Source organism: Micromys minutus (genome assembly GCF_963924665.1).
Source record: "Micromys minutus genome assembly, chromosome: 23".
In the NCBI taxonomy this organism is placed as follows: Eukaryota; Metazoa; Chordata; class Mammalia; order Rodentia; family Muridae; genus Micromys; species Micromys minutus.
In genome coordinates this window covers 3,977,439-4,004,487 of record NC_137958.1, presented here as the reverse complement: position 1 = coordinate 4,004,487, position 27,049 = coordinate 3,977,439, and the positions used below count along the sequence as shown (strand labels likewise).

General features: G+C 44.0%; 1 protein-coding gene across 1 annotated transcript in view; it reads right to left on the bottom strand.

The window, feature by feature from the left end:
* Positions 1-533: 533 nt before the first annotated feature.
* Positions 534-27,049, bottom strand: part of MYOM1 (myomesin 1) — a 111,052-nt gene continuing 84,536 nt past the window's right edge. Inside the window, exons 26-38 of the mRNA XM_080936369.1 lie at positions 24,014-24,150; positions 23,312-23,456; positions 21,495-21,554; positions 21,179-21,246; positions 15,741-15,854; positions 14,927-15,014; positions 13,949-13,987; positions 13,749-13,854; positions 9,297-9,460; positions 6,319-6,355; positions 5,859-5,881; positions 4,710-4,765; positions 534-1,287 (exon numbers count right to left, since the gene is read on the bottom strand). Coding sequence (XP_080792495.1) covers positions 994-1,287; positions 4,710-4,765; positions 5,859-5,881; positions 6,319-6,355; positions 9,297-9,460; positions 13,749-13,854; positions 13,949-13,987; positions 14,927-15,014; positions 15,741-15,854; positions 21,179-21,246; positions 21,495-21,554; positions 23,312-23,456; positions 24,014-24,150 — 1,331 coding nt within the window. The 3' untranslated portion in view covers positions 534-993. The remainder of the gene's footprint in view (positions 1,288-4,709; positions 4,766-5,858; positions 5,882-6,318; positions 6,356-9,296; positions 9,461-13,748; positions 13,855-13,948; positions 13,988-14,926; positions 15,015-15,740; positions 15,855-21,178; positions 21,247-21,494; positions 21,555-23,311; positions 23,457-24,013; positions 24,151-27,049) is intronic.

The following is a 27,049-nucleotide window of genomic DNA, read 5'->3' as shown; positions in this document are numbered from 1 at the left end:
AACCAGGAAAGCAGGGACGAACGTAGTTAGTGTGCACAGCAGAATGGTTTGGGTGCCTCTGGAAAGGTTCCTGACAAAAGACCAACTCAGGACCCAACCTCCTCCCCTCCGAGAGTTCATTCTCTTGCTTGCCTTCCAGGACCTCTGGGCAGCCAAAAGGTCCTTAAGATCCTGGCCTCATCCTTGCAAGATGTCAGGACTCTGATCTTGGATTTTGGAGCCTCTAGAACTTCAAGAAATTGTTCTCTTTTCATGAAATATTACTCAGTTCTGAGCATTCTGTCATAATTAGTTGACACACATTAGTCAAATACTACTCCATCTTAGAGATGGAGTATAGGCCAAGTGACCAGATACACAATGTGAGTGTGACTTTGAACTCTGAGCCTTCATTGACCTCAGATGGCTTATCTGGCAGTGTCCAGAAGGAACTGCTTTTGCCATAAGGGTGTAAACCAAAAGATTAGCTACAGAGACAACCAGGAAGAGGTGGGAAGGCCCCTACATGGTGAGGATCAGGGAGACATGGCAGGGAAGAGGAAAGATGGGAGACTTTATTCACACTGGAGGAGGCCAGTTCACAAGGCTGCTATCAGAAATGCACCATTCCCACAGTAACAGTGACCCACACACTCAAGCCCACAGCAGCTAGCCTCTGTTCTGACAGAGCAGCAGGTGTGGACAATCCCTAAGCGCTTACAGGTAAAGCTTCATCGGCTTCAGACCCCGGCTCACTTCCCTCAGTTAGCACCTCTCCCACATTCTCTGGCCGCCTTCTTTGAAATCATGTCCTAATGTTTCTCTACTGCATAGATTGTAGACTAAAACCCTTAAAGTGCACTTCACTGGTGCCTCATCTATAGGGATAAAGAGACTGTTAGCACAAAACAGGGAGACACCAGGAGGATCTCATCAGTAACTGTGATCTTCACAGCAGCAGCACGGTGGGTGGTCAGCTGGTCCTGGCTCTCCTCGAAACTTCCCCAGTCTCGCTCACTTGGACTTCTGGTTGCCCTTGGGGGTCTCTGGTGCTCCCTTCCTCGCCTCCTCCTCCGGGATGAACACACTAACGGTGAAGTCACTGGTCTCCGAGCCATACTTGTTCTTCACCACCAGCCCATACTTGCCGGAGTCCGCCGTGCTCACGCCTGAGATGGTGAAGAAGGCCGTTTTCCCGGCCTCAAACTTGAGGCTGCAGTGGTCATCGGAGGTCAGCGACTTCTCGTTTTTCAGCCAGGATACCTCAGGGGTTGGGTCACCCCACACATTGCAAGTGAGATTAAGTGCCTGCAAGACAGAGTTATGGGAAGGAAGGTAATAAGTCAGCTAATTCTGATCCAAGCCCACATCAGCGATAACTACAAGGCTTCCAGGCCGGGGTTTAAGTCAGGTGGTTTAAGGTTAGGTGCCCATGGTTATGCCCTGATGTAAGGTGCGCAGAGCATCTTAAGGGCCGGGCTTTGGGACTCTAGAATGCTTGTCTGTGTCAGCACACTGAGGAGCTTTTTTTCCATTCTCCACCTCCATTTTCTCCTCCGTAACACCCAGACACCCTCCGTTCCCTGTGGTGTGGGCCTCTGGGCTGCATCCGCAGAGAAACCCTCCTTACCACCTGCTCAGTTGTGCGTTGCATTTGCGTCACTGGGCCCAGCAGTGGAGGGCAGCAGGTGCTCTGCATGACTTAAGTCACTTCCCCATTCCATCTTCCCCATTAGGACCCCATCCAACCTGTGTTGTCCCAGAGGTGCTTGGCTCAAAGGCATCCTAAGTAAAACATTCCCTGGCGTGCTGAAACTCTTTCTGAGACTCTGGCTTTGGGGGCTGCAGTTTTACTTTGCCTTATTAAGAAAATGTAAGGCTCATGTGCAACCCTAGGGAGTACTGTAGAGGCTTGTGTTTGTGAAGATCGTTCTATTCCGTCGGTAGCATTAGGTACCCACCATCACCATGGTCGACATGCTTACATCACCACAAGCTCCCTGTGCTGTCCCTCAAAGCTCCACAAGCCACCCCAACCTCGCAACCCTGTTCCTTTTTAAGGTATATATTTTGTTTTTGATATTTAATATAATTATTGAGATTATAATTTCATCATTTTTCTCTTCCCTTTCCTCCTTCCAAACCCTCCCACATCCCCCTCTTTGCTCTTTCAAATTCATGGTTTCTTTTTTTAAATTAATTGTTGCTATATACCTATTATATGTGTGTATACACACACACACACACACACACACACACACACACACACACACACACACATTCCTACATACAACAAATCCAGTGTTCCATGTGTGTGTGATTTCAGGACCGACCACTTGGCATTGGATAACCACTTGGTTTTATCTTCCCTGAGGAAGATGGTCTCTCTGGTTTTCGGCATTTCTAGCTGGGCCTCTCCCCGTCCACCTCGGCATGCCCATTGCTGTCTTTGTTCAGCTCACACGGGGGAGGGTCATGTTGGTGAGACTTTATAGGAGACACAGTTGCACAAAGACTCCCCGATCCTCCGGCTCTTACTATCGATCCTTCAACCCCTCCTCTGCAGTGATTCCTGGGCCTTGGGCGTGGGAGCTGTTTTTCCACTGGGGCTAGGATCCATAGCTTTGTGTTTTTGGTTGTCAGCTCTGTTCTTATTCTTCAGCGGCCGCTCCTCAATTTCCATTTATAAGACATTGTCATGTCAAAATGCTATATAAACACAGTCTACAGCAGGCAAACTTTCCAGACTGCTGCTGTGTCTGCACACAATTCCTTGCAGATCCACCTATGCTGCTGAATCAGCCTCTTGGTCCTTCATTGTTGGCTAGTGTACCAGTACATGTACATGTCCCTGAAGGTCATATGTACCATTTCCATTTGGGGCTCTCATGAATAGAGTTACTATGAATAGAGCACAGACTTTTCCATTTCCCTGGGATAAATGCCCAGGGATCAGTTGCTGGACTGTATGATAAATACATGATTCATTTTTCTCCCTAGAATTTACCAGGCTCTTTTACTAAGAGCTGATACAACTTTGGCTTACATCCCACCAACAGTGCATACGTGACTCAGTCACCCCACATCCTTCCTACTCATGCCACTGTGCATTTGTGTTGTACGCCACTTATCAGCAAAGTTCACGTAGGTGCACGATATGGTGTCTTTACCCACTCTCCATGGGTAATACTAAGTTACATATTCTTGACTGGGAACGAGGTTGGCTTTCATAGGAAAGGAGTGTTCTTTTAAATATCTTCTCGATAAACCTTAAGTGATCGCTTATTACCTCTTCTGTGGGAGTAAAGCTGGGTAGATTACAGAACTCACATCTCATCATTAGTTAGCAAGTTCTTCAGGCGGGCTGTGTAGCTCAGGCTTGACCTATGATTCTCTAGCTTGTGCCTTCCAGGTGCTGGGCTTACGTGCTGCCATGCTGGTCTAAATTAGCATTTCTACTGAATTATTCTATGTGTACATTTAAGAAAGAAAAGTACAAGCTGGAAAAATGGCTCTGTAGGTAAAGATGCTTGCTGCCAAACTGGGTGACTGGAGTTCAATCCCCCAGTACCATGCTGTTGAAGAACCAAACAGATACCTGCAAGGGGTTCTTTTTGACTTCCACACACATGCTATTGCATGTCCTCCAATAAAGAAATACATGCATGTAATTATTTTTAAATGAGTCAAGGCATCATCATTAAATGTATCTGAATAGGTCAGGTTCAGGTTTTGGAATCTGGTGATTTACTTGGGGTAAAATGTAACTGAGTCAAATGGGAATCGCAAACACTGTGGAAAACTAGTGTCCACCCCTGCAATCTGAGCTGTGGATGGGAGGACTTTCCCATACATTCTTTCCTTCTGTCACCTCCTGCCCAGTGAGTTCAGCCTCATTAGGTGAGGAAAGTGGAGAAGGAAGCTTAAGAACAGAAACTGCTCTCAAAGGTTGAGCTGACGGTTGCCTACGGTATTTTCCGCCCACAGAGAAATGTACTGCCTGGAATCTGCAGCCTTGCTTTGATCACAAGTTCTGCAAGGTCGCCCCTCGCATGCCCACCATTGTAGTCAGTGCTCTTCTGGGTAGGAAAGGTTTTAGTTCACTACAGGTCTTTATGGACTTGCAAGATGTATATTGAGCCTATTTGGATTGATATGGGGTCTGGCTATGTAGCCAAGGGTGGCCTTGAGCTCTAGACTTTCCCTGTTGAGTTCTTAGATTACAGGCATGCACCACTCTGTATACAGGTTAGAGGTCACATTCATTGCCTCTCAGATGGAAGGAGCCAGGAAATACCAGTTTAGCATCAAACGGAGGGGTTGGATTTCATCGGAGATGGAGCTAATAAAAAACTCACAAGGGCAGCATGTTTCTCTGTAACCAGGAGATAGCATGGCACCTCCCAGCATGCTGGAAGAACTTCTTTCTTCATGGTTACGAGCTAATGCTTTCAGGTTCATTTTCATATAGCCTAATGGTTCCTGATCGTTTAAAAACATGGCTTTGGAGAAATGGCCTAAATCCAGGATCACAAGACAGACTTTCATCCTGATGCAGGCCAGACAAGACACTACGACTGAAATGCTGAACTTTTAACCCTGTATTAGGTTGTTCTGGTCACGTGCAGACTCAAGGAAATAAGACATAGAGGGCGGAATGCAAAAGGAAGGGCCACAGGGTAGGGTGCTGGGACCTTTCCCCGTGTGGAAGCAGGGACAAAAGTACTTACCTTGCCCTCCTGAATGGTGACAACATCGGGGAGACCACCCAACACCCGGGCCCGATCTGCAAGCATAGGAATTTCTGGTTACTCTCTGCAATCAGGAGAGCCAATGATCATGGCCTCAAAACGCTTAACGACGCAGACCTCCCACGTTGTTCTTCCCTGTCCTGATAGTTACTTCACAGAGCTTTCAACATGCAAGACAAGAAATGACTCGGTGGCTCTGGCTTTAACTCCTCTTTACTTACTGCGCACATCCACAGGTGACTAAAGCTGTTCGTACCACAGCTTGGAACCATCTTGTCACGTAAAGACCTGCTCTATGATCTTCATGGCTATATCCAGCTCTAGCCCTTGAGTAGCTCAGTGGGTTTAAGCTAAGGAAAGTGCAACATATCTTAAACTAGAGGCCTCTTTATGGTTTCCCTGTGCTGAGCACCAGTTGCCTACTAGGGGCGGGGCTATATATATATATATCTGGAGGCCTGTGCAGTTGTGGGGCTCCTCTGAAGCTCTCCTTACGTAGCTTCCTTTTCTCTATCTGTGGCTGAGTATATCAAGAAAAGTATAAGAGAGGAGCTGAGATCTAGGGCCGAACACATGTGTGCTCTGGGTATGACCGTCTCAGCACTTGGTGAAGGAACCCTTCTGTGCCGCACCCCAAGGCCTTCTCTCTGGCACAAACACCATGGTTCCCAGCCTCATTTCATTCAGTTTGTGACTCTTGAACCTTGTTTGACCAATGTGGAAAAGACAAAGTTTCAGATTCTAATATTGTTCACTGGGACTAATTTTCTTCTGATACATTGTATCTTTAAGTGACGAATGCCTAGCATATGGTTTGCAACTAAGGGTGTTCCTTTGTTTGTTTGTTTGCAATGTCTGCATTTATAATTTATAAAAGAAAGAAGACAACACCCATTTTCTGTTTTGGGACAGGATCTCACTGTATTCCCTTGGCTATCCTGGATCTCTCTGTAGAGACCAAGGGGGTCTAGAAACCATAGAAAACTCTCTGCCTCGCAAACACTAGGATTAAAGGCTTATACTACTAAGCCTGGCAAGAAAAGAATCCATTTTCATCTGTAGATACGCCAGGAAATGAAATCCGACATTGAGTTTGCTGCCATGCTAAGTTTGGAGGTAGTTACTTACTCTTTTCCGCAATGGCGGCTTGTCTGTGGTTGAGAAAACAAAGAAGACTTGTGTTAGTATCATTTCAAGTACTTTCTCTCTCTCTCTCTGTCTCTCTCTCTCTCTCTCTCACACACACACACATACACACACACACACAGGCATGGAAAGCTGCTTTCTCAATTGTACAACTGCTCTGAGTTACATGAGAGCTGCAACAAAACCAGCATTTACTACACAGGGCAGTGTGGAGCCCACACTTACTACACAGGGCAGTGTGGAGCCCACACTTACTACACAGGGCAGTGTGGAGCCCGCCCTCTGCTTCACAGCACTTGGCAGCTCCACTAACAGGGTCAAGTGGGCTTTTCCTATGCTTGCTGAAACAAAAGACGTCCTGATACTCAGATAGGCAGTGGAACACAGGGTTCCAGGAATGTAACTTGAGTGGAAGTGGCCCTTGCCAGGAAGGGGAACTTACTTTAACCTCTGGAATTCAGCAAAGGCTTCATCAAATGCTTTAAAAGAAGAAAAAAAAAAAAAAAAAAAAACAAAGTTAAAGCTTTATCAGTCAGAATTGATGACACACAGGGCTGGTTAAAGTCACAAGGTTAGGTCACCCACCCCCTTTCCATCAGGCTGCCTATGACTTACATTACAGTATAATGCTCTCAACAAGACAAATGAGTACTTTCTCTGTAGAAAACATGAAGCAGTAGGTTTTAGAGGCTTTTGTCTCAGCAAGGAGCCTTTAACCTTAAACAAAATGTTAGCTAAGAGTCCCAGTGAGTCTTTCAAACAAAGCTGTGTTGTCTAAACACCCTTGAAAGAAATTTTTTTAAAAAGCCTTTTCTTATTAAATTAGCCCTCATAGGCTCCTGTAGATGGTTCAAATGTCTTTGTGTCAGGGTTTCTGCTCTATTTTGGCAGGAGAGCACTTGGAGTCATAACGATCACACTGCGCGCCAAGACTGGCCTGAAATCCAGTGTGCTATCCATTACAGAACAGAGACTTTTTAGTTCGTTTATTTTTTTAAATACAATTTTGTTAGCGTAGAAAACAATGGGTGTCACCGTGGCACTGTTCACATGCCAATCAGCGGTCTTTGTTTATGGTCCTCCCCATCCTCTGGCCCTCCTCCCTCCGCTCTCCTCTCACTCAGCATTGCTTCTCAGTTCGTCCTCCCTCCCCTCCCTGAAGCGGTATTTTTGTATTTTTCTAGCCGCAGCGGGACTGAGGTGGAGGCAGCTGAGATAAGACAATGGTGTGGTAGGGTTCTGAACAATCTCATCCCTGCCACTTCAGGGTGACACACTTGACTGAGTTCATGAAAAGGCAAGTTTGTTTAGAAATCCTTCTATTTCATCTCCCATCCCCTTTGTGGCCAAAGAAACACACACACTCTCTCTCTCACACACAGGCACACACATACATGAACACAAACACATACACACATGCACACACATGCATACAAACACACACATGCACACACATGCACACACACACAGATAGGATTTCTTTTGTGTAGTTGAGGGTGTGTAGAGGGATCAGAAAACAACTTTCAGGAGCAGTTTTCACCGGCCGCTCAGTGAGTCAGACTCCTTTCTGTTGCTGCTCGCTTACTCCGAGCTGGCTGACCTGAGTTTCTTGATGATTCTCCTGTCTCCCCCACACCCCCATCTCAGGGTAGAAGTAGAGATTACAGATGTGAACTGTCACCTTCAGCTCTCCATATGGGTCCTGAGAACCAACCTCAGTTCATCAGACTTTCACACCTGTGATGCCCTCTTCTTAAACAAGAGTCCTATTTAAATCTATAGAGTATACATTTAACTGGGTTACACTAATCCACCCTACCCCCACACACATACACACACACACACACACACACACACACACACACACACTTTACATATGAAAGAGTAAGCATAAAGTCAGGCCTTGTTTTTTCTCCCCTGAAAACTGACTGAGTTTCGGGTTGAACATAGGATGACAACACAGAACTGTTTCTGGTCCCCACACCACACTGAGAAAAAGACGTGTGGTCAAACTAATGTGTTTGGTGGCCATGGCAACCTGCTGAGGGGATCCACAGCCTTTGTCTGATGAGGGGTTAAAGTCGGGTGGTTGCATAAGCTTTGTTGTTAAAATAATCTTTGAACTATTTTAAATCTGTGCACACACTTGCCGCTTCCCCTTTTATTGTATTTCCCGCGGTCAGATGGACGGCGGGAGACATCAACAGCGCTGCTGGAGTGACCTCGGTCAGAGGCCCCCGTCCTCTTGCTCTACCTTCTCCCATGACTACAGGTCCTTGAGTATTTGTTGAGTAGGTATGGACTGGGTGAGAGAAGGGGATTCAGAGAACTCTCTGTGTCTGTGTCTGTCTGTCTGTCTGTCTGTCTGTCTGTCTCTCTCCTTCCCTCTCTCCTTCAGTGCGTGTCTAGAAAGCTGTTCTCTAAATTGTGAATCTATTCTAAGCTTGAAAACCATGAAGAGTGTGATGCACAAAGACCGCATCTTAGTGCACCAAGGATTGGGTGACTTCGCTGGTCCCCCTTTGGTGACTTCATCTAAATGGTTTTATTCTTTCAGAAAGAATAGAGGGGAGGATACTGCCAGGGGCTGGGGACAAACAGCTTGGTGACAGTAGCTGTCTTAGTTTTATTCGGTAATTGCTTGTTGCAAGTCATTTACCTGTTCCTCCTTTCACCCACTGTCCCCAGAACACCCCAATATCTCAGCAGACAACTAAGACATCTGGGGTCCTCCAGTTTCCTACTGTTCCACTCAGCATCTCCTCATCTCCTGTGCTGTTTCTCACTCCTTCATAGTTTTGGACAGAGAGGACCCTTTGTTGCTGCCCAGAGTTAACCCTTTCTCTTCTGCGCTAGGACCACCGGCCACTTTCTGGAGCTTTGGTAGATCATCGATTCCTTTCATAGTCAGTCTTTCTAGTTAAAGCAGCTGCTTCCTTGGACTGGTGAATATGCTCGGATCTCACTCTTGCTTTTCACTCTCTGCCGTTAAGGAGTGGATGGAGAATCAGCTGACCTCTCCTCAGAGCTTTTCTGTGAGAGTTGTGCTTTCTCTCCATGTTTTCTGTCTCCATCTGCTTTTGATGGTTGTCTGCCCACTACATTCTCTACAATTAAGACTGTCTTGCCAAAATCACTATTACTAAAATACACTGGAGGCCATTATTTTAGCCTAGCTCCTGCACGAGTCCTCAGATGACCAGATCTAAGTATAATGACATCGCTCACATAAGGTGACATATAACCAAATTGAACTTAAAAACAAGACAGTCTTCCAAAAAGATTGGGACTCGGAGTAGCCAATCAGAACAGGTCCACTTAACACAAGCATCACAAACGCCAACTCCTTTGACAACCCCAGTGTAACAACCTTGTTTCATTTCGGTCCACTCTATAGTGAATTTGGGTGAGTACGTTTACCTTGTCCGGAGAGATCCACTGTCTTCTGGTGTCCAGTCTTGCCGTCAAAGAGCTCCATCACATACTTCCCTTTGTCACTGGGAGTGGGTTCATTGATCTGCAGCCAGATCTGCTCCCCGGTGACGCCACTCTTGACTCTGTCTGTGTACTTAATCCCTGTCCCACTGTTAGGGCACAGAGAGGGTTGTCAGTGCTTCCTTCTGTGACCAGCTCACCCTCCCTCTGCTCTTATTAGGGGACATACCATAAACATTCACAGGCTTTCAGAAAGCATGGAACCTGCCTATGCCATCCCTGCTTCGGGCTGATTATAGGCCCAGAAGTCCAGCATTTGGATTCCAGGGACCAGGAACAGATAGCCCAAACATCTGCGAACTCACTGCAGTAGCCTGAGTGTTGATTTCAAGGCCAATCCTTCTTGGGGGCACTGACTATCTTTGGGGTTGCTTGGATTTGTTTCTAAGATTAAGAGACTTTTTAAAGGCGAAAGACCAAACTAAATACCATTTTACTGCATGTTTAACACAAATGTTCTGTGGGTAAGTAAAAGGGACTATCCGTGCCCAACAGCTATTGACATAGGTTGCTCCAGAGCTGTAAAGCACACATAACTATGCACTTGTGGGTAGAGTCAAAGGTGAGTGAGAAGCTGACTGGCTGTCAGCAGAATGAGGCGTGTGCTGTGACCCTGTGTGAGAACAGAAGGAAACAGCCCTTACACAGTGAGCCGGCTGCAATGAGACATTAAAACATGCTTACAGAGAAAACAGGGCACACGGAGCAGTGTCCTCATGCTGTCAAAAGGCACTTCATGAAGATTTTGTGAGACTGTGAGGAAATTGTAAGAAGCAGTATAGGGCCAGTGAATGAAGCAGGGTAAAGAAACACATCTGTATTCTACAGTTTTTAGCCTGAATAAAAGCTTTTTCTTAGACAGGAAGACAGAACTCTGCTTTGCTTAAATTATTTAGTCTCTGGCTGGCTTGCACAATGGTGCCTTCCATATGTTAAGTACTTATGACAGAATGGGCTGTGTTGTTTTTACTTTGTATAAGAAAAATAATATTCATAGAATTAAGTGACTTGCCAATGAAGATAAAACAAAGTCAAGGCTAATGCCCACTGAAAAGTGTGTTTTTTCTTCCCTGAATGTTTCCAACTTACAAAAAACAGAACAAACAAAAACAAAAAATGAAAGAACACCAAAAAACCAGTCGTACGTTTTTCAAGCCCCGAGCTTTGCGAGGGCAACGCAAGTACAACAGACTCATGTAAAGGAAGCCGACACTGTAGAGAATGCACGCTACGGTAACGGCAAGTTTCTAAAATATGTTTTCAACGTGCTCACTTAAAAACTAATTATCTTTTTAATTATGTGCATGTGTGTTGGGGTGGGGGTTATGTACACGTGAGTGCAGTTGCCCACAGGAGCCAGAGATGTCAGATCCTCTGTAGCGGGAGTTAACAGGTGCTTGCGAACCATTTGATGTGGCTCCTGGAAGGTCAGACTGAGCTCTTTCTCTAGCCCCTGAATAAATGACTCTTCCACAACGGACATAACTTAAAAATACTACATTTATGTATTTAATTATTACTGTGTGTGCATGTGTGTATGTGTGTGTGCATGTGCACACATGTGTGTGCCTGTGTGGTATGCCACAGTGAATGTATGGAGGCCAGAGAAGAGTCTATTATCCAGTTCTTTTCCACTTCCATCCAGAGACAGAACTCAGCTCCGAGTGTGCACTGTGATGAATGATCTAATTCTGCCCCCTCATCTTCACACTGATATATTATAGTGTCCTAGGTGTCACTGAGGAATGTCCTACGATTTGGTCTATTTTAAATTTTAATTACTTTTCTGCAACATTTTCTGAAAAAGAGAACAAAGGGCCAAAGCCACAGCATTTTTATTTTGCTACTTCTTACTTCTAGAATGCAACAGATGCCCAAGAGCTCAGTCAAATGCCCAAGAGCTCAGTCAAATGCCAGTCTGCATGTTAGTAAACACAAGCAAATGCTCTGTGGAACCTGGCTCTGGTTAACTGTTCAGCTTACTTTGTCTTTGTTTTCCTTTCTCCGTTGTGGTGCTGGGGACTGAACTCAGCCCTGTGTGAGCCAGGGAGGTGCTCTAGCACTGAGCTACACTGACACATGCGTTGGGTCTGCTGTTTCAGTTTTGCTCACTTGTTTGGAGATGGGTTTTGCTCTGTAGCATGAGTTGTCTTAAAATTTTCAATCCTCTGGTCTCCTTAGTACTGGGATTACAGTGTGCACCTGAAACCCACCTTCCTCAGTATGTGACTTCTGAAATTGTTTCTGGATCTTGCTATATATATATATATATATAGTTGGCTGGAAGTTCTCTATGTAGCCCATATTGGCCTGGAACTCGTAATTCTTCTGCCTTGGTTTCTAAAAGATTGCTATTATTACTGTGTGCCACCATGCCTTATGTTATCATTAGGTCTCAAACTCAGGATGGATGGCAAACTGATGTGTCTAGTTAACATATCAAAGAAGATGCTGGCCAGTCTCTCTCAGCATCACTAATACCTGTTACAGAGTCCTGGCTCCTCTTAGTCCTTCTCACCCTGCCCTGTACCCTAAACTTTGCAGTCTATAGGCTTCCTTTTCCCAGATTCTGACACCTACATAATCCAGCCACTGGGCTATGTGGTCCCTTGGTCTCTTGCCCTCTTATGCTGTTGCTCTCTTGGTCCCCTGGTCTCCTGGTTTGCTCATGGCTTCATGGCTCCTGTTTCCTTTCTGTTTCTCTCTAGCTCTTCCCTTATTTCTCTTGTCTCATGGCCTGATTCACTCTGGACACTTTCAAATGCCTTTGGTTATTTTCTCTTTCATATCTTCAATAAAATTCCTCCTCTACCATACCTGGGAGTAATCGTGGCCTCATTTTTTCATTCAATCATAAATTTTCATCATATATATTTATTTATATTTGCTATATATATATGTATGCATTAATAATGTATGCATGACAATCTTCAGTGTATGTTTATATCATAAAGAGACAGTAAATCAGGTTAAAAATATCTTCTCTTTCTTTTCTATGTGTCCATGGCTGGCCTAGAACTTACTAAATGTAGACCAGGCTAGCCTCAGACTCAAAAAGATCTGTCTGCCTCTGCCTTCCAAGCACTGGAATTAAAGGTGAACACCACTACATGTTGTCTGCTTTAATTTCTTTAAGTTGTAAACTTTACTAATCTTTTTCAAAATATATGATGTGTCATAACTTGTCACGGTCAAAAGTAGTTGTGATTTTCTATACTTTAGTACCCAATGGTCAGCCTCTTTCCCCTACATTTGAAACTTTCCATTCACTATGGAAGTATGGAAGTGTGTGTGTGTGTGTGAGAGAGAGAGAGAGAGAGAGAGAGAGACAGAGACAGAGACAGAGACAGAGACAGACAGAGACAGACAGAGAACGAGCTAGCATAGCTCTGGAGCCAGACTAACTGGGCACAGCTGTCAGCTCATTTAGCAATGTGCCCACCGCTCTCCAAGTTTGAGCTTTCTCTCCCTGAAGAGAAGAATGCCTACTTCACAGAGCTATGGCTATGAAAGAGCCCACATGTCAACTGGTTGGCAGCCATGCCCGGTAGACTGCTAGTGCCCAGGAAAGGAATAATATAAAGAGCCATTGTTGTCTGTGTCCTCAAAGGACGCTACAGGACTTTGTTAATAGTCTGGAATGAACATCTAAGCTAGACTGAACTAGAGGTGGCTGCATCCCTACAGATTATCTAGACCATGTCTCTTGTCTCTTTCTCAAGGAACCCAGAGGTTGAGTATACTGTCAGGATTAGGTTGGAAAGTCTGGTTGATTCAGATATCTGTGGAATTCCAGGTGAATTTTAATGTGTTTCCTCTATCATCCCACGAAGGCAGCCCTGGGATTAGGATAGACTTTCCGATCAATCCAGTTCAAACACAGGTCCCCAAAGGCTTCTGGAGGTGGACAAGCGAGATACAATGCTGATGCCTAATTACGACAGTTGTAGCCGACAGTGACAAGCCAGTACCCCTCCCAGAATGAGACTTCCGTGGTAAATGACTCTAAGTGCAGATCATAGGAAGCCCAGAGTCCTCCTGTCGTTCAGCACCCCAGTCTCATTTTGGAGCACACGAGGTGACTGAAAGCATGGCTCTGGATGTCACACAGTCACCTGTGTGTAGCTGTCCCAGGTACGTTACAGAGATGTTGATGAATGATGATACTGTCATCACAAAAGACATAATGCTGGCCGTCACTAGGACTTCACTGTGCGTGCGTTGAGGGAAACAGCTAAAAGTAGGGACCTCGGTGTTCTGTCCTGTGCCCTTCAATATGATGCCTCTTTCTTAAAAGGGGTTGGGTTTTGGTTTTCATTCCTCCTACCTGCCTGTGGGGGAAATGTCGACCTGGTAAGTCAGTTCGCATATACTTACTTATGGGACCAGTTAACTTTCAAGTCATCCAGGTAATAACAGACAAAGGAGTACAGCCGGATGCCCTCTGCTGTGCTCTGGATTTTCAGGTCTGTGGCAGATAAGGCTGAGAAAGAAAGCAACACAGTTAAAACACCTGTGGGTTCCGCCTGGCAAGGCCTTACTGAAGCATTGGCTGTGGCAAGGAAATGGTAACTTACCTATCTTCCTGCACACTTCAGTCATCAAATCTTGGAAGGCTGTAGATAGAGGGCCGTAGCCAAAACGTTAGTGTAAGTATATTCCATATAAGGTCACATTTCAAGCTACTAGCTCTCAGACAGTCCCTGTCTAGTGAAAGCCATTGGACAGAAGGCAAATTTGTTGGCCCACTGATAGTGGGTATTTTTTAGTAAAATAACTCAGTTTTTATAAGACTTTAAAAAGATTTCTGCTTATTTTGACCTATGCTTTCCCTGATTGGTTTGTAATTAATATCATATGCACAGTCTAGAAAAGGCCACAGTGACCTCCAGGAAGCCTGTTAGCTTTGGAATATTCTTTCTTCTTAAGTCCCAGGGAGCCTTAGTTTGAGTTACAGGAGTTTTCTCAGCTGTGTTATTGGTTCATAATAAGTTAATTGTCTGTTAACTGTCATTCCACCTCCCTTGAGGACCGGAAGGCACTGCAGCTGAGGCTGACTGCAGCCCTGCTGTATGGAGGGAAACTGGACATTTGGGGTGTGGTTATAAGTAGCTTTGTGTTATCATGATATATTTGCCCTTAGTAAGTCTCTAAAAAATGGGAACAGCTGCTTTGATCTGCTAACAATGGCCAAGATCTCAGATTCCACACATGAATCTTTCTCACTGCCCTAACACAAAGGCTGCTTTTAGCATTCTTCTACAAAAGGTTTTGATCCTAGAACATTTCTGTAGAGTTGAAACAAAAACAGTGATTTAAATTGAAAGCAGATGTCTAGTGTGGCCCATGGGCTATAAATTCTCTAAGGATATTTTTGATTTCTAGGAAGTTGAAAAGGGAAAACGTTTTTGAAAACGAACAGTACTTTGCTTTGCTGGAATTCCAATTAAACCAAAATCAGTGGACACAAAGCAGCATGGCTTCCAGGGCCAGCCCCGTCAGAATTCTGGTGGCTGGGGAACCATGAGACAGACCCCAACGGTTGGTAGACTCACCTTCATCCACGAGTTTTAATCTGCTCTTATCTTTTCCCCGGTCATCTTTCAGGATAACTTCATAAAATCCAGCATCTTTCTTGGAAAACTGAGGAGACAATGAATGTGAGAGTTTATCACAGCTCAGACTTGGCTGTTTAAACGGTTTATATATGTGTCTCTGTATGTTTGTATGTGCACGTGTGTGGGATGCATGGGTGTCGTGTGGGTGTGTATGGATGTGCATACAGCACGTGAGTGTGAGTGGAGGCAGAGATCAGCCTTAGGATCGCTCTTCAGGGGCTGTCTGTCTGTCTTGTTACCTTCTTTTACTGTGTGTACAGGAGTGTTCTGACTGCACGTCCATCTCTGCACCACAGGCATGCAGCAGTAACTGTGGACAGCGACACGGGTTTGTAAGGAAATCAGTCCCAAACTATTTTAGTTGAGAAAGGATGATAAAAATGTGAACAGGGCACTGGGTTCTGTAGACTGGAGGTACAGACATTTGAAAGCTACCATGTGGGTGCTAGAAATCAAATCCAGGGCCTCTGGAAGAACAACTAGTGCTCTTAACCACTGAGCCATCTCTCCACCCATAACCTTGTGTTTTGAGGTGGAGTCTCTTACTAGGACCTGGAGCTCTCCGATTCAGCGACACTAGCTGACCACAAAGCCCAGGAATCCACCTGTCTCATCTCCACTGGATTTATAAGTGAGTTCCTGTAGCAGTCAGATGTAAGCTGTTGTAACTCCTTTGGGAATGGAATGAATGATGACTCTGGTTTCTGTTGGTCATGACACAGAGCCGGCTCACATGACCGAGGCCACCCACCTCTGTGATGAGCAGGGTACAGATGCCATCCTTAAAGTCATGTTTCTCGTCCACTGAGATCTCCCGCTCATCTTTGTACCAAACAATGTGAGTCTCTTTTTTAATATTTGCGACCTGTAAGAAGAGTCATAATTACCCTCCTCAAAGTAAATAAATAAATGTCATTTTTATAGAGGTAAGAAGTTCTTATGCATCCGAGTACTAAAGAAAAAAATCTGAATTTGGAGTCAGAGGACACAGGGCTATAAAGAAATCAGTCTGAGATCATTTCAGTGGAGAAAGGGTTACAGTAAGGTGAACACCAGACAATAAGCTCAAATCAATAGCATCTCTACTTCTAGCGGTAACAATCGTCTTAACCTCGATTTCCATGAGAAATGCAGAAATTCTGCATTGGGTAGTGGAGCTGCTCGCTGCAGAATATATGGGAACAATTGGAACGGAAACTGTCCTGTTCCCAGGCTCAGTCCTAAAGGAGCAGAGAGATCAGTAGTCAGGCCAACTTAAAAACAAACAAACAAACAAACAAAAACCCCACACTGGATCTGTGTGTCAAGGTGGCACAGTATAATAGTCCGACTGAAGTCAGAGAATTGCTTGAGCCCAGGCATTTGAAAGCAGCGTGATTAACATGTGAGACCACATCTCCATCCCACAGTTCTTAGGTAGACATGGAAAGAAAGGATGCCTTATATACTAATATGCACAAATGCTTAAATAAAAATAAAACTTCCTTTTGTATTAAAATAGCCTTTCAGCAGGATGAACAGGCTCCAATCTATATCTAAAAATTTAATAAAAGGGATAAGGAAAGATTACAAATAAATGTATAAAGAAAACAAGGTTTAATAACTTATCTTCTGAGCAATTTTGGTAAGATGCCTTTAGATACTAACCCATATATCAAATATATAAATCTCAGATGGGTAAAACCATTGTATAGACTTAGAGGGATCCTGAGCTTTTTCTAAAACATTTGAATTATTTTTTTACAAGGAGGTATATGTCCACATAGTTCTTGAAAATTAAATTTTTTATACAAATCAAGAAAGCATAAACCCAAAAGACACCCACTAAATGACTGATTAGAGGATAGAGAATTTCAAGACAAAAATAAAAAAGCATTTACTTTTGGTGGTCTGAATGAAGATGAATTCCATAAACTCATATATTTGAATACTTTGTCCTCAGTTGGTAGAACTGTTTAGAAAATATTAGGAGGTGTGGCCTTGATGGAGGAGGTCTGGCCTTGATGAAGAAGGTGTGGCCTTGATGGAGAAGATGTGGCCTTGATGGAGGAGGTATGGCCTTGATGAAGAAGGTGTGGCCTTGATGGAGGGGGTGTGGCCTTGATGGAGGAGGTGTGGCCTTGATGGAGAAGGTGTGGCCTTGATGGAGGAGGTGTGGCCTTGATGGAGAAGGTGTGGCCTTGATGGAGGAGGTGTGGCCTTGATGGAGAAGGTGTGGCTTTGATGGAGGAGGTGTGTCACTTGGGGTGGGCTTTGAGGTTTCAAAAGCCTATGCCATTCCTAATGTGAAGTTTGACATGCTTACAAGCTCTCAGCTGTTCCTGCCTTTGTTCTGCCATTATGGACTCTAACCCTAATGAAACCATAAGCTCAGTTAAATTCTCTCTTCTATATATTGTCTTGGTCATGGTGCTTTATCACAGCAACAGAAAAGTAGTTAATATGCTCCTTATAAACAAAAACATTCATATTTTCATATGTTGAAAGAATTTCAGCTGGGTTGAAGATGTAACTTAGTGGCAGAGTTCAAGGCCTTGCAAAACACCACACACACACACACACACACACACACCAAAAAAGTTCAAGTAAGTGAGCATAAAAAGCACTACTGTTAATGATAGTGAGGTCAGTAAGCAAAAAGCCATTAGCTGCTAAATCACAAAAATTTACTGAGTTACTAGGCAACATTGGTAAAGATAACCAACTTGAAAAGCTGCCTATAGACTGGGAGAAACTAGAAATGCCCTGGACTTTCTGAGCACATTATTCTTTTAAATTATTTCTTAGATTTATTCGGTTTATATATGTGAGTGTTTTTTCTGCATTTATGCATGTTGACCACACATGTATGCCTGGTGCTCTCAAAGCCCAGAAGAGGAAGTTGGATCCAGTAGAACTGGGTAACAGACAGTTGTGAGCTTCGATGTGGGTGCTGGGAACTGAACCCAGGTCCTCGAGAGGAGCAGCTCCGTTCCTTATTGTTCTGTTCTTTTGAGCAGGGTCTCACTATGTAACCTTGGCTGGCACAAAACTCAAACAGATCCACTTTGCCTCCAAGAGCTAGGACTCAAGCCAGGGCTTCTCATACCCGCCTCAGCCAGTGCTCTGACCCAGGAGCCATGTCTGCAGTCCTATCTATTTAAGGTTTCTCGAAACCAGAGTGCCTCCAGTTCCTGCCCTAGGTGGACCTTGTCTGCCGGACTATCTTGCAGGGGTGGCAGGAGACACGTTTGTCTGTGTTAACTCTGAAGAGAAGTACCCAGGGGTGATTTGAAAGAGCAAGCTGGGGCCCTTTCTTTATCCTTTCACGTAGGGGCTCACCTGAGTCTCATGAGTCTAAATATTCAGTTCACAGATCCCAAGGATCATAAAGTACAATAGTGAATTGCTAAATTTACACATAAGTTGCTCCAGTGTTGTAACAAAAGAGCAGATGTTTCTTCAAATCAGAGCTAGGCACACTTGGCCATACTTCTCCGCCCCCCCCCATATTCTCTGCATTTTCATTTCAAGTGTTATCCCCTTTCCCCAATCCCATCCCCTCTCCCCCTCCCATTGCCTCCATGAAGGTGCTCCTCTCCCAACCATCCTCTCCCACCTCAGCGCCTTGGTGTTGCCCTACACTGGGAAAACAAGCCTTCAATGGACCAAAGTTCTCTCCTCTATTGAGGCCAGAGAATGCTGTCCTCTGCCGCATGTGCACCTGGGGCCATGGGTCTCTCCGTGCAAACTCATTGGTTGTTGTTTTAGTCCCTGGGAGCTGTGGTGGGTTTGGTTGGTTGATAATTTTGTTTTTCCCATGGGGTTGCAGAGCCTTTCAGCTCCTTCAGTCCTTTCTCTAGCTCCTTCATTGGGATCCTCATGTTCAGTCTGATGGTTAGCTGCAAGCGTCCTCATCTGTATCAGTATGGCTCTGGCAGATCCTCTGAGGAGGCATCTATATCAGGTTCCTGCCAATAAGTGCTACTTGGCATCAGCAATAGTAGTTGGGTTTAGTGGCTGCATATGGGGTGTATACTGGCTGGTTTTGTGTCAACTTTTGTTATCACAGAGAAAGGAGCCTTAGTTGAGGAAATGCCTCTATGAGATCCAGCTGTAAGGCATTTTCTCAACTAGTGATCAAGGGGGGAGGGTCCAGCCCATTGTAGGTGGGGCCATCTCTGGGCTGGTAGACCTGGATTCTATAAGAAAGCAGGCTGAGCAAGCCAGGGGAAGCAAGCCAGTAAGTGACATCCCTCCATGGCCTCTGCATCAGCTCCTGCTTCCTGACCTGCTTGGGTTACAGTTCTGACTTCCTTTGGTGATGAACAGTGATATGGAAGTGTAAGCTGAATAAACCCTTTCCTCCCTAACTTGCTTCTTGGTCATGATGTTTTGTGCAGGAATAGAAACCCTGACTAAGACAGGGTGAATCCCCAGATGAGGCAGTCTAGATAATCTATTCTCCAATCCCTGTTCTTCATTTTGTTCGTTTATTTCCTTCCATGAATGTTTTGTTCTCCTTTCTAAGAAGGACTGAGGCATCCACCTTCTGGCTTCATAAATTCTGTGAATTGTTTCTTGAGCATTCCAAGCTTTTTGGACTAGTATCCACTTATCAGTGAGTGCATACCATGAGTGTTCTTTTGTGATTGAGTTGCCTCACTCAGGATGATAGCTTCTAGTTCCATCCATTTGCCTAGGAATTTCATGAAGTCATTGTTTTAATAGCTGAGTAGTACTCCATTGTGTAAATATATCACAATTTCTGTATCCATTCCTCTGTTGAAGGACATCTGGGTTCTTTCCAGCTTCTGGCTATTATAAATAAGGCTGCTAGGAACATGGTGGAGCATGTGTCCATGTTATATGTTGGAGCTTCTTTTGGGTATATGCCCAGGAGTGGTATAGTTGGATCCTCAGGTAGTACTATGTCCAATTTTCTAAGAAACTGCCAGACTGATTTCCAGACAGGTTGTACCAGATTGCAATCCCACCAACAGTGAAGGAGTGTTCTTTCTCCACATCCTCACCAGCATCTGCTGTCTCCTGAGTTTTTGATCTTAGCCATTCTGATTGTTGTCCTTTGCCTTACAGAAGGTTTGCAATCTCATGAGGTCCTATTTGTCGATTCTTGATCTTAGTGCATAAGCCATTGGTGTTCTGTTCAGGAAATTTCCCCCTGTGCCCATGTGTTCTAAGCTCTTAGCTGTTTTGGGTTAAGAGTGTGTTTACATCTTAGTGGAAGGTGCATCCCTGAGAGCGTACACAAGGGTACATGTCTGCCATGATGCTGTCGAAGAATCTCTAGGGTTGTCATGGTGCTAGAGACCCTGTCCAGTGTTTGACCTTGTAACACTGACATCACCTACGTTTGAAGTGCTCCTTTACTCCTAAGTGTTCACTCCCTCGGGGTCCTTGTGAGGTGTGTGTGGCTGTGTTCATCTTACGTGGATGCAATGAGTAACCAGATCCCTGGCTTACGTGTCACACAGCTAAGCACATGTGCTCTAATCTTGCACCAGGCTCTTTGACTAGTGTCTGCCACACTTCTGTTCAAGTCTCATGAATTAGAGATTTCACCAAACACAACAGAAATTCAGAGTTAGCCGAAAACAGGATCAGTGTGTGGCGCGCTGAGATCCAGGAGTTGGCTATCTGGAATCCGAAAGTCCAAACTGCATGCTCCTTGATCTAAGGCTTTCTGGGTGTCAGCATGGGACCAGGGTAGAGTAGTGCACACCACAAAACCTGGCTTCATGTGCAAAATTGTTCAAAACCTCGAAGAAAACCCCTTCAGGCTATGTCTGTGAGGTATATGTGAAACATAAGTGAATTTTATATGTGGATTTGGGGTTTCCTCTCAGATGCCTCAGTGTGCAAGCACAATTATTCTGAAATACAAAACAAAGCAAAATCCACCCTAAACCCCACGCACTTCAGATTTGGTCATTTTAGGGAAGGGACCTTAAGCTGCGGCCAGAAGGGTCTATGGCCTTCTGGAGCTGGGGGGTGACTGCAGAAAGCATCACCTTTCCTCACATGTCTTCACGTGCTTTTACTCTGTTTCTCGCCAACCAAAGGGTCCAATGCATTCCACAGACAGGCCATGACGGCTTCCTGGGAGGTGGGAAGGCTGATCTTTGCTCCACACGCGGTTTTATCTTTCCTTCTCCTAAATCAAACATTACAAATACACCCAACCCTTACCTTGCATTTCAACAGGACGTTGCACTCGCCGGTCACTTCCCAGCTCAGGTACTCAGCAAAGTGTGGGCCTGCGAGATTAATGACGTCATCTTTTAATAGTGGAAACACAAGGTCAGAGCTCATCCTTCACCCTGAGTCGGTTTATATTTGAAGTCAGAATTTCTTAAAGTCAGGGATTTAGTTTTAAAATGTTTTAATGCCTACATGTTTAATATTTGCTATTTTAAATCTTTTTGCAGCAAACATGAAAAATGCTGCTCATTTAAATTTGCCATGGAAATAACTTTGGATTTTTTAAAAAAGTGTCTATTTTTACCTTGTTTCCTGATCCATTCTTGTCGCTGGAACTCAGCTTCTTTCTGTAGCTTCTTATAAACTTGAAATTGAACAAACAAGGAAGTGTGAGACTGAGTTGAGCAGCACAGGCCCACATGACAGCCAGTGTGCCGGCCACCCAGTGACCCAGTGACCCAGTGACCCAGGGTACTCATTATGGTATCATAGATTGTGATGGTATTACCTGCTCTGATTTTTATAAAGAGATAGCCTTTGAAAAGTATATGACTTGTGTGTGTGTGAGTGTGTATGTGTGTATGTGAGTGTGAATGTGTGAGTGTGTGCATGTGTATGTGTGTATATGTGTCAATGTGTAAATATATGTATGTGAGTGTGTATATGTGTGTATGTGTGTGAGAGTGTGAGTGTATGTGTGAATTTGAGAGTGTATGAGTATATATATATGTATGTGTGTGTGTAAATGTATGAATGTGTGAGTGTCTCTCTGTGTAAGTGGATGTGTATAATATATGTGTATGTGGGGGGTGAATGTGAATGCATGTGTGAACGTGATTGTGTCTGTATCTATGTAAGCGTGAGAGTATGTGTGTGAGTTTGAGTATGTATGTGTGATTGTGAATGTGAGTGTGTGTGTCTGTGTGTATGTAGACCTGAAGTAAACATTGGATATCTTTGCTAATTGTTCTCTACCTACCCCTCCAGACCGGGTCTCACTGTATAGCTTGGCTGTGCTGAAACCTATGTGTAGATCAGACTGTCCCTGAACTCAGATATTAGCCTGCCTTTACTTCCCAATTGCTGGGATTAAAAATTTGTGCCACCACACCCAATTCTCGCCTTATATTTTTAAGACAGGGTTTGGGGACTGAAGGGATGGCTTGGTGATTAAAAGATTGTGTTGCTTTTTCACAGCACCTGAGTTCAAGTCTCAGTACCCATACTGGGCAGGTGGCAGCCATCTGTAATTCCAGCTCACTTCTGCAGACACCCACACATGTACTCATACTTAAAAACGAGAAGACAAATATCTCTCTCCTTTCTAAAGATAGGATGTTAAGCTAGACCTAGAGCTCACTGATCTGCTAGTCGGGCTGCCAACAAGCCCCAGGAGTCTTCAGTCTCTATTCCCAGGGCTGGGTTAAGTGAGGAGCAGCTATGTTGGGCATGATGTGGGAACTGGTGATCCAACTTAGGTCTTACTGTTTGCAGTGCCGGCACCTTATTAACTAAACCATCTCCCAAGCCCCAAGACTCAAAAACTTTTCCAAGGTCATAAAGCCAGGAACTGGTAAAACCATACTGGTGATTACAAACAGACATCTGGCAGTCCTTCAGAAGCTTGTGAGTACCACATTTTAAACCATGGTGGTTTCCACAGACATTTATTGCAGCTGACCTCCACAGTCTAGTCACTACATATGATTGACGGGTTTGGCACACACACAGTACTTTCATATGTTTTTCTCTCCAAAGTTTAATAACTCAGACTAACCACCACGTGTTGTTGGTGCCGTGGCTTATCACTGAGACAGACATTCAGTTCTGGCTGCCCTGAAACTTCCTAGGTTAGAGAACGTGGTAATACACACTTTTTTTTTTTTTTTTAATGTATGAAACTAAGTCCATGCCTCAAAGTCAGGGTGATTTAGGTGATCCTTTAAAGCAATGCTCGTTTCTAGGCAGTGGAAGACTATGGGAAGTATCAAGTAAGGATTAATTTGATTCAGGAATTCAATAAAGAGTTCCAGCCCAGCAGTAAAGGCTCTCTCTTAAGCCATGAGGTGTTGGTACTAACATAAGTCACCAGGCGTCCTGTTGCCTGTCCTGAGTTCTTACCATCTCCAATGAGAACAAGCGTAGAATGGCCGGTGGCTTTTCCATCCTGAATCTGGAATGTATACGTCCCTTCATCCTCATCCTGTAGCTTCTCCATGAACATCTCAATGATGCCAGTGTTTCGGTCGATGTGCATCTTGTATTTCTTCAATGTGAAAAGACAAAGCCAGAGAAATCAACAAGGAAAAGATTTTGCTTTGAAGACAATAACGTCGATGGAATAAAAAACCAACCCCAAAGAATCAGAATTTTAATATTTTTAGACAAGTAAGCATATTTCTAAACATCTTGTTCCTGGAAAAGAATGGATGCATTGTGTGGGTGGATGCTTACATAGAAATTGATTATGAATAGTTTGAAATCTCAATAATATGGTTACCTAAACAAAACCTTCACAGTTGACATGCCATCGTAGATGGAGGGAATCTCATAATGCCTCATCCCTAAACGTGAGTTACAGGGAGGTAATAACTGCCATGAGAGGGAAAATCGGTCTTTTCCTAGGATGTGCTCTCGATAGAGTCTTCCCTAAACACATACATACAAGCCACGTATATATATATATAGGTATACGTACATGTATATGTACACACATGTATATATACATATATACACACATATATACATATATAATTCTTTAAATAAAATAAAATATCAAAAATAAATATTTTAATTGAAATCAACAACAAATGTAAAGCCTACCGGCCCCTCAAAAATTTCCTTCTCGTTAAATATGTAGTTGACTTTGGCATTGCCAGACAGCTTCTCCGCCTGCATCCAAAACCGGACCTGACCTTTCTCCAAAATTTCAACCGCCAGCTCTGACTTAGTTGGGACAGCTAGAAAAAATAAAGATAGACACAGTAAGTCATCATACACTCGGTAATAACAACAGTTAAACAGACATTCTAACAAGCGAAGAAGACAGTCAGTACCAATAGCAATTGTAGACCCTTGTTCTACATGATCCAGAGATGATGGTCACATTATAGGGGACCTCAGACTAAGGGACATTATAGAGGACCTCAGACTAAGGGACATATAGAGGGCCTCAGACTAAGGGACATTATAGGGGACCTCAAACTAAGGGACATTATAGAGGGCCTCAGACTAAGGGACATTATAGAGGGCCTCAGACTAAGGGCCAGCGGCCTTGAGTCTCATACATGAGATCTCACCTCTTTTGAAGCATAGTTGTCTCAATTGTCAAAACAAGGGAGATGAGGGGCACTTCCGGTTAACCTCTGTGACTCTCTACTGAAGTTTTAGTCAAGGTTATTCAAGGGCAGTCTCAAGGTGAAATAACAGAAGTTTTCCAGTGACCCAAGATGGTGAGTGTATAGCTCCAAAATCTGCTAGTAAAAAACTATCTAACAGCCAAATAAATGTCAGGGATGCCTTTCTTTGTGTTTTTCCCCATCCACGTCATAAAATCATTTACAGATTTGTTCTGCTTCAAAACTGAATGGATCTTGGACAGTCTGTACTGAGGGATGCATTTGGGGGAGAGCAGATAGGCTTTGAGGTTGAAATATGATCTTGAACAGTTGCCCCTCTCCTTAGGCCCATGGTCCTCCTCACCTGTCAACATGGGTATTGTGCGTCTCACCTGGCAATCAGACAGGTGATTATGGTCTAAAAGAATACATTAGTGCTCAGTAAACGGGGGTAAGTGCTCTGGCCCTCACCTCATTTACTGGTGAGAAAGCTGAGTGCTAAGAAAGAGTAGTGGCCCGGAGACACAGAGCTAAGCCTGTGATTATCCCGCCTTTCTGTGCTGTTCTTTGCCCTGGTTTCATTTCTATACACAAGACTGGTTTTCCAGTAAGTGGCTGAGTAAAGCAGATAAAAGACAGTTCCCAAGACTAGAGGTTAATTCTTGCTACAAACAAGTCTTGAGAATAGAAAGCATCTTCCAGAAAAGTCTGGGAAGCCATCATTGAGGTTCTAATGTATGGTAGTATGACTTGGAATAGCAATGCCAAGGAAAGGACTGGCCTTCTTGGGCACTTTTAGTGTTCTCTTTCTGCCCCAAGCTACAAGAACATTGTCTAGAGGAACACAGATCACCATGAACTGCCACTGAGGAGACAAGCAAACATGACATGCGCATTCAGACAGACTGTGGCACAATTGTGGGAATAGCACAAGACTCAGCCCCTCAGACTTCACCAGCTACATGGAACTGGTTTAATTATTGGCTCCACTGGCCTCATGTTCTTAACCTCTAAAATCAAACCACTACAGCACTTTGTGGATCAGTGGATATTCAAATAACACATTACAACTAAATGCCCCAGGATGGGCCTGGCATATAATAAATGCTCTATAAGCGTTGGCTCTTCATACTTTGGTATATGCTTTTTCCTCCAGCTGCTTCAATGATATTCTATAATTATAAAATATAATGTGTTGAAAACTAGTAGCACCTAGCAGTGTATTTGTAGTTGTGATTATACACTTATGTGTGTGCACACATCCATTATCTGTGTAGGTAGGATGATAGCAAGCACAAAAGAGCCTGGATTGGGATGTTGATGATACTGCGTGTTCTACGCTCAAACAAGCCAACTTGCCACACTGCAGCTTAGCATTGATAATGGCAGAGCAGGTCATATTATTTTCAGCTTTTACATCTATACTTTTTTATCTTTTCTCTTTTTCAAATCCAAATCACCTTCTCCAGCAGTTTATTGGTTCTAGCAAAATCTGTTATTTTGGAAGATTTTATAGATTGAAGGCATATGTTTATTGGTTTCAAAATATTTTTGAAATGGCTTTACAGAGGAGAATATACTATGTTATAGGATAAAGGAACAGGAGTTTTGATTAGAAACAAGACATGTAAGACCTTATGAATCTCAAGAAATCAACTCAATGTCTTCCTTGACCAAGTGGAAGTGGGTGGACTGACAAAACAGACAGCTCTGACTGTGAGCAGGTCTCTGAAGGTCTCCTTTCATAATCTCATCACTGCAGTTGGTAAGAGAAAAGACTGGAACTGTCCTATTTAACATGCTGTCTTCTCTAGGTTGGGGTATGATACTCACACTCAGAGTTTAAAATGTGTCTCTGGGATCTCCCTGTGCCAACCCGGATGTCACAGCTGATCTGTCATAAGGAAGCCTTGAGCTCGCTCTCACCCTCTCTCTAAGCGCCGACAATTAAATGCTTAGGCATAAGCAAGATAAAACATCTCAGTCTAGATGCCAACAATATGAGTCGGTTACAAAGCCCTTAATTATACTGTCTCCACATCCGCATGATCATCAACCCGGGAAGGCCCAGGCAATGTGAATTTAACAGTGACATCCTGTCTTGACTTCTCTCTCTACCATCTTTTAACCTAAATATAAATGTTGTTGGGGAGGCTGTTGCCTGGATACATGAGCATTGTTTACTAACTAGATTAGTGCTTCCTTCCACTGTGACCAGGCTTGAGCAGAGGATGTAAACATGTACCTTAGAAACAGCTTCTGATTGGGGCCTAAGAACTGTCACTACTGCCAATCCTAGAAAATGAAACTGAAGGCCAAGGAAACAGAAATGGTTCACACAGGGTCACAGAGCCAAGAATGTCCAGGGAGGCCTCCACCTTCCACATGGCTTTCAGCATTAACTACATCATCCGCAGTAATACTTTCCAGCTTTATGGCCACTAAGCACACAGAGGAAGTTACTGCTGTGGGCTGGGAGCTCCTGAAACTCCAGTCATAAGAAATATAAGCAAGCAACGAG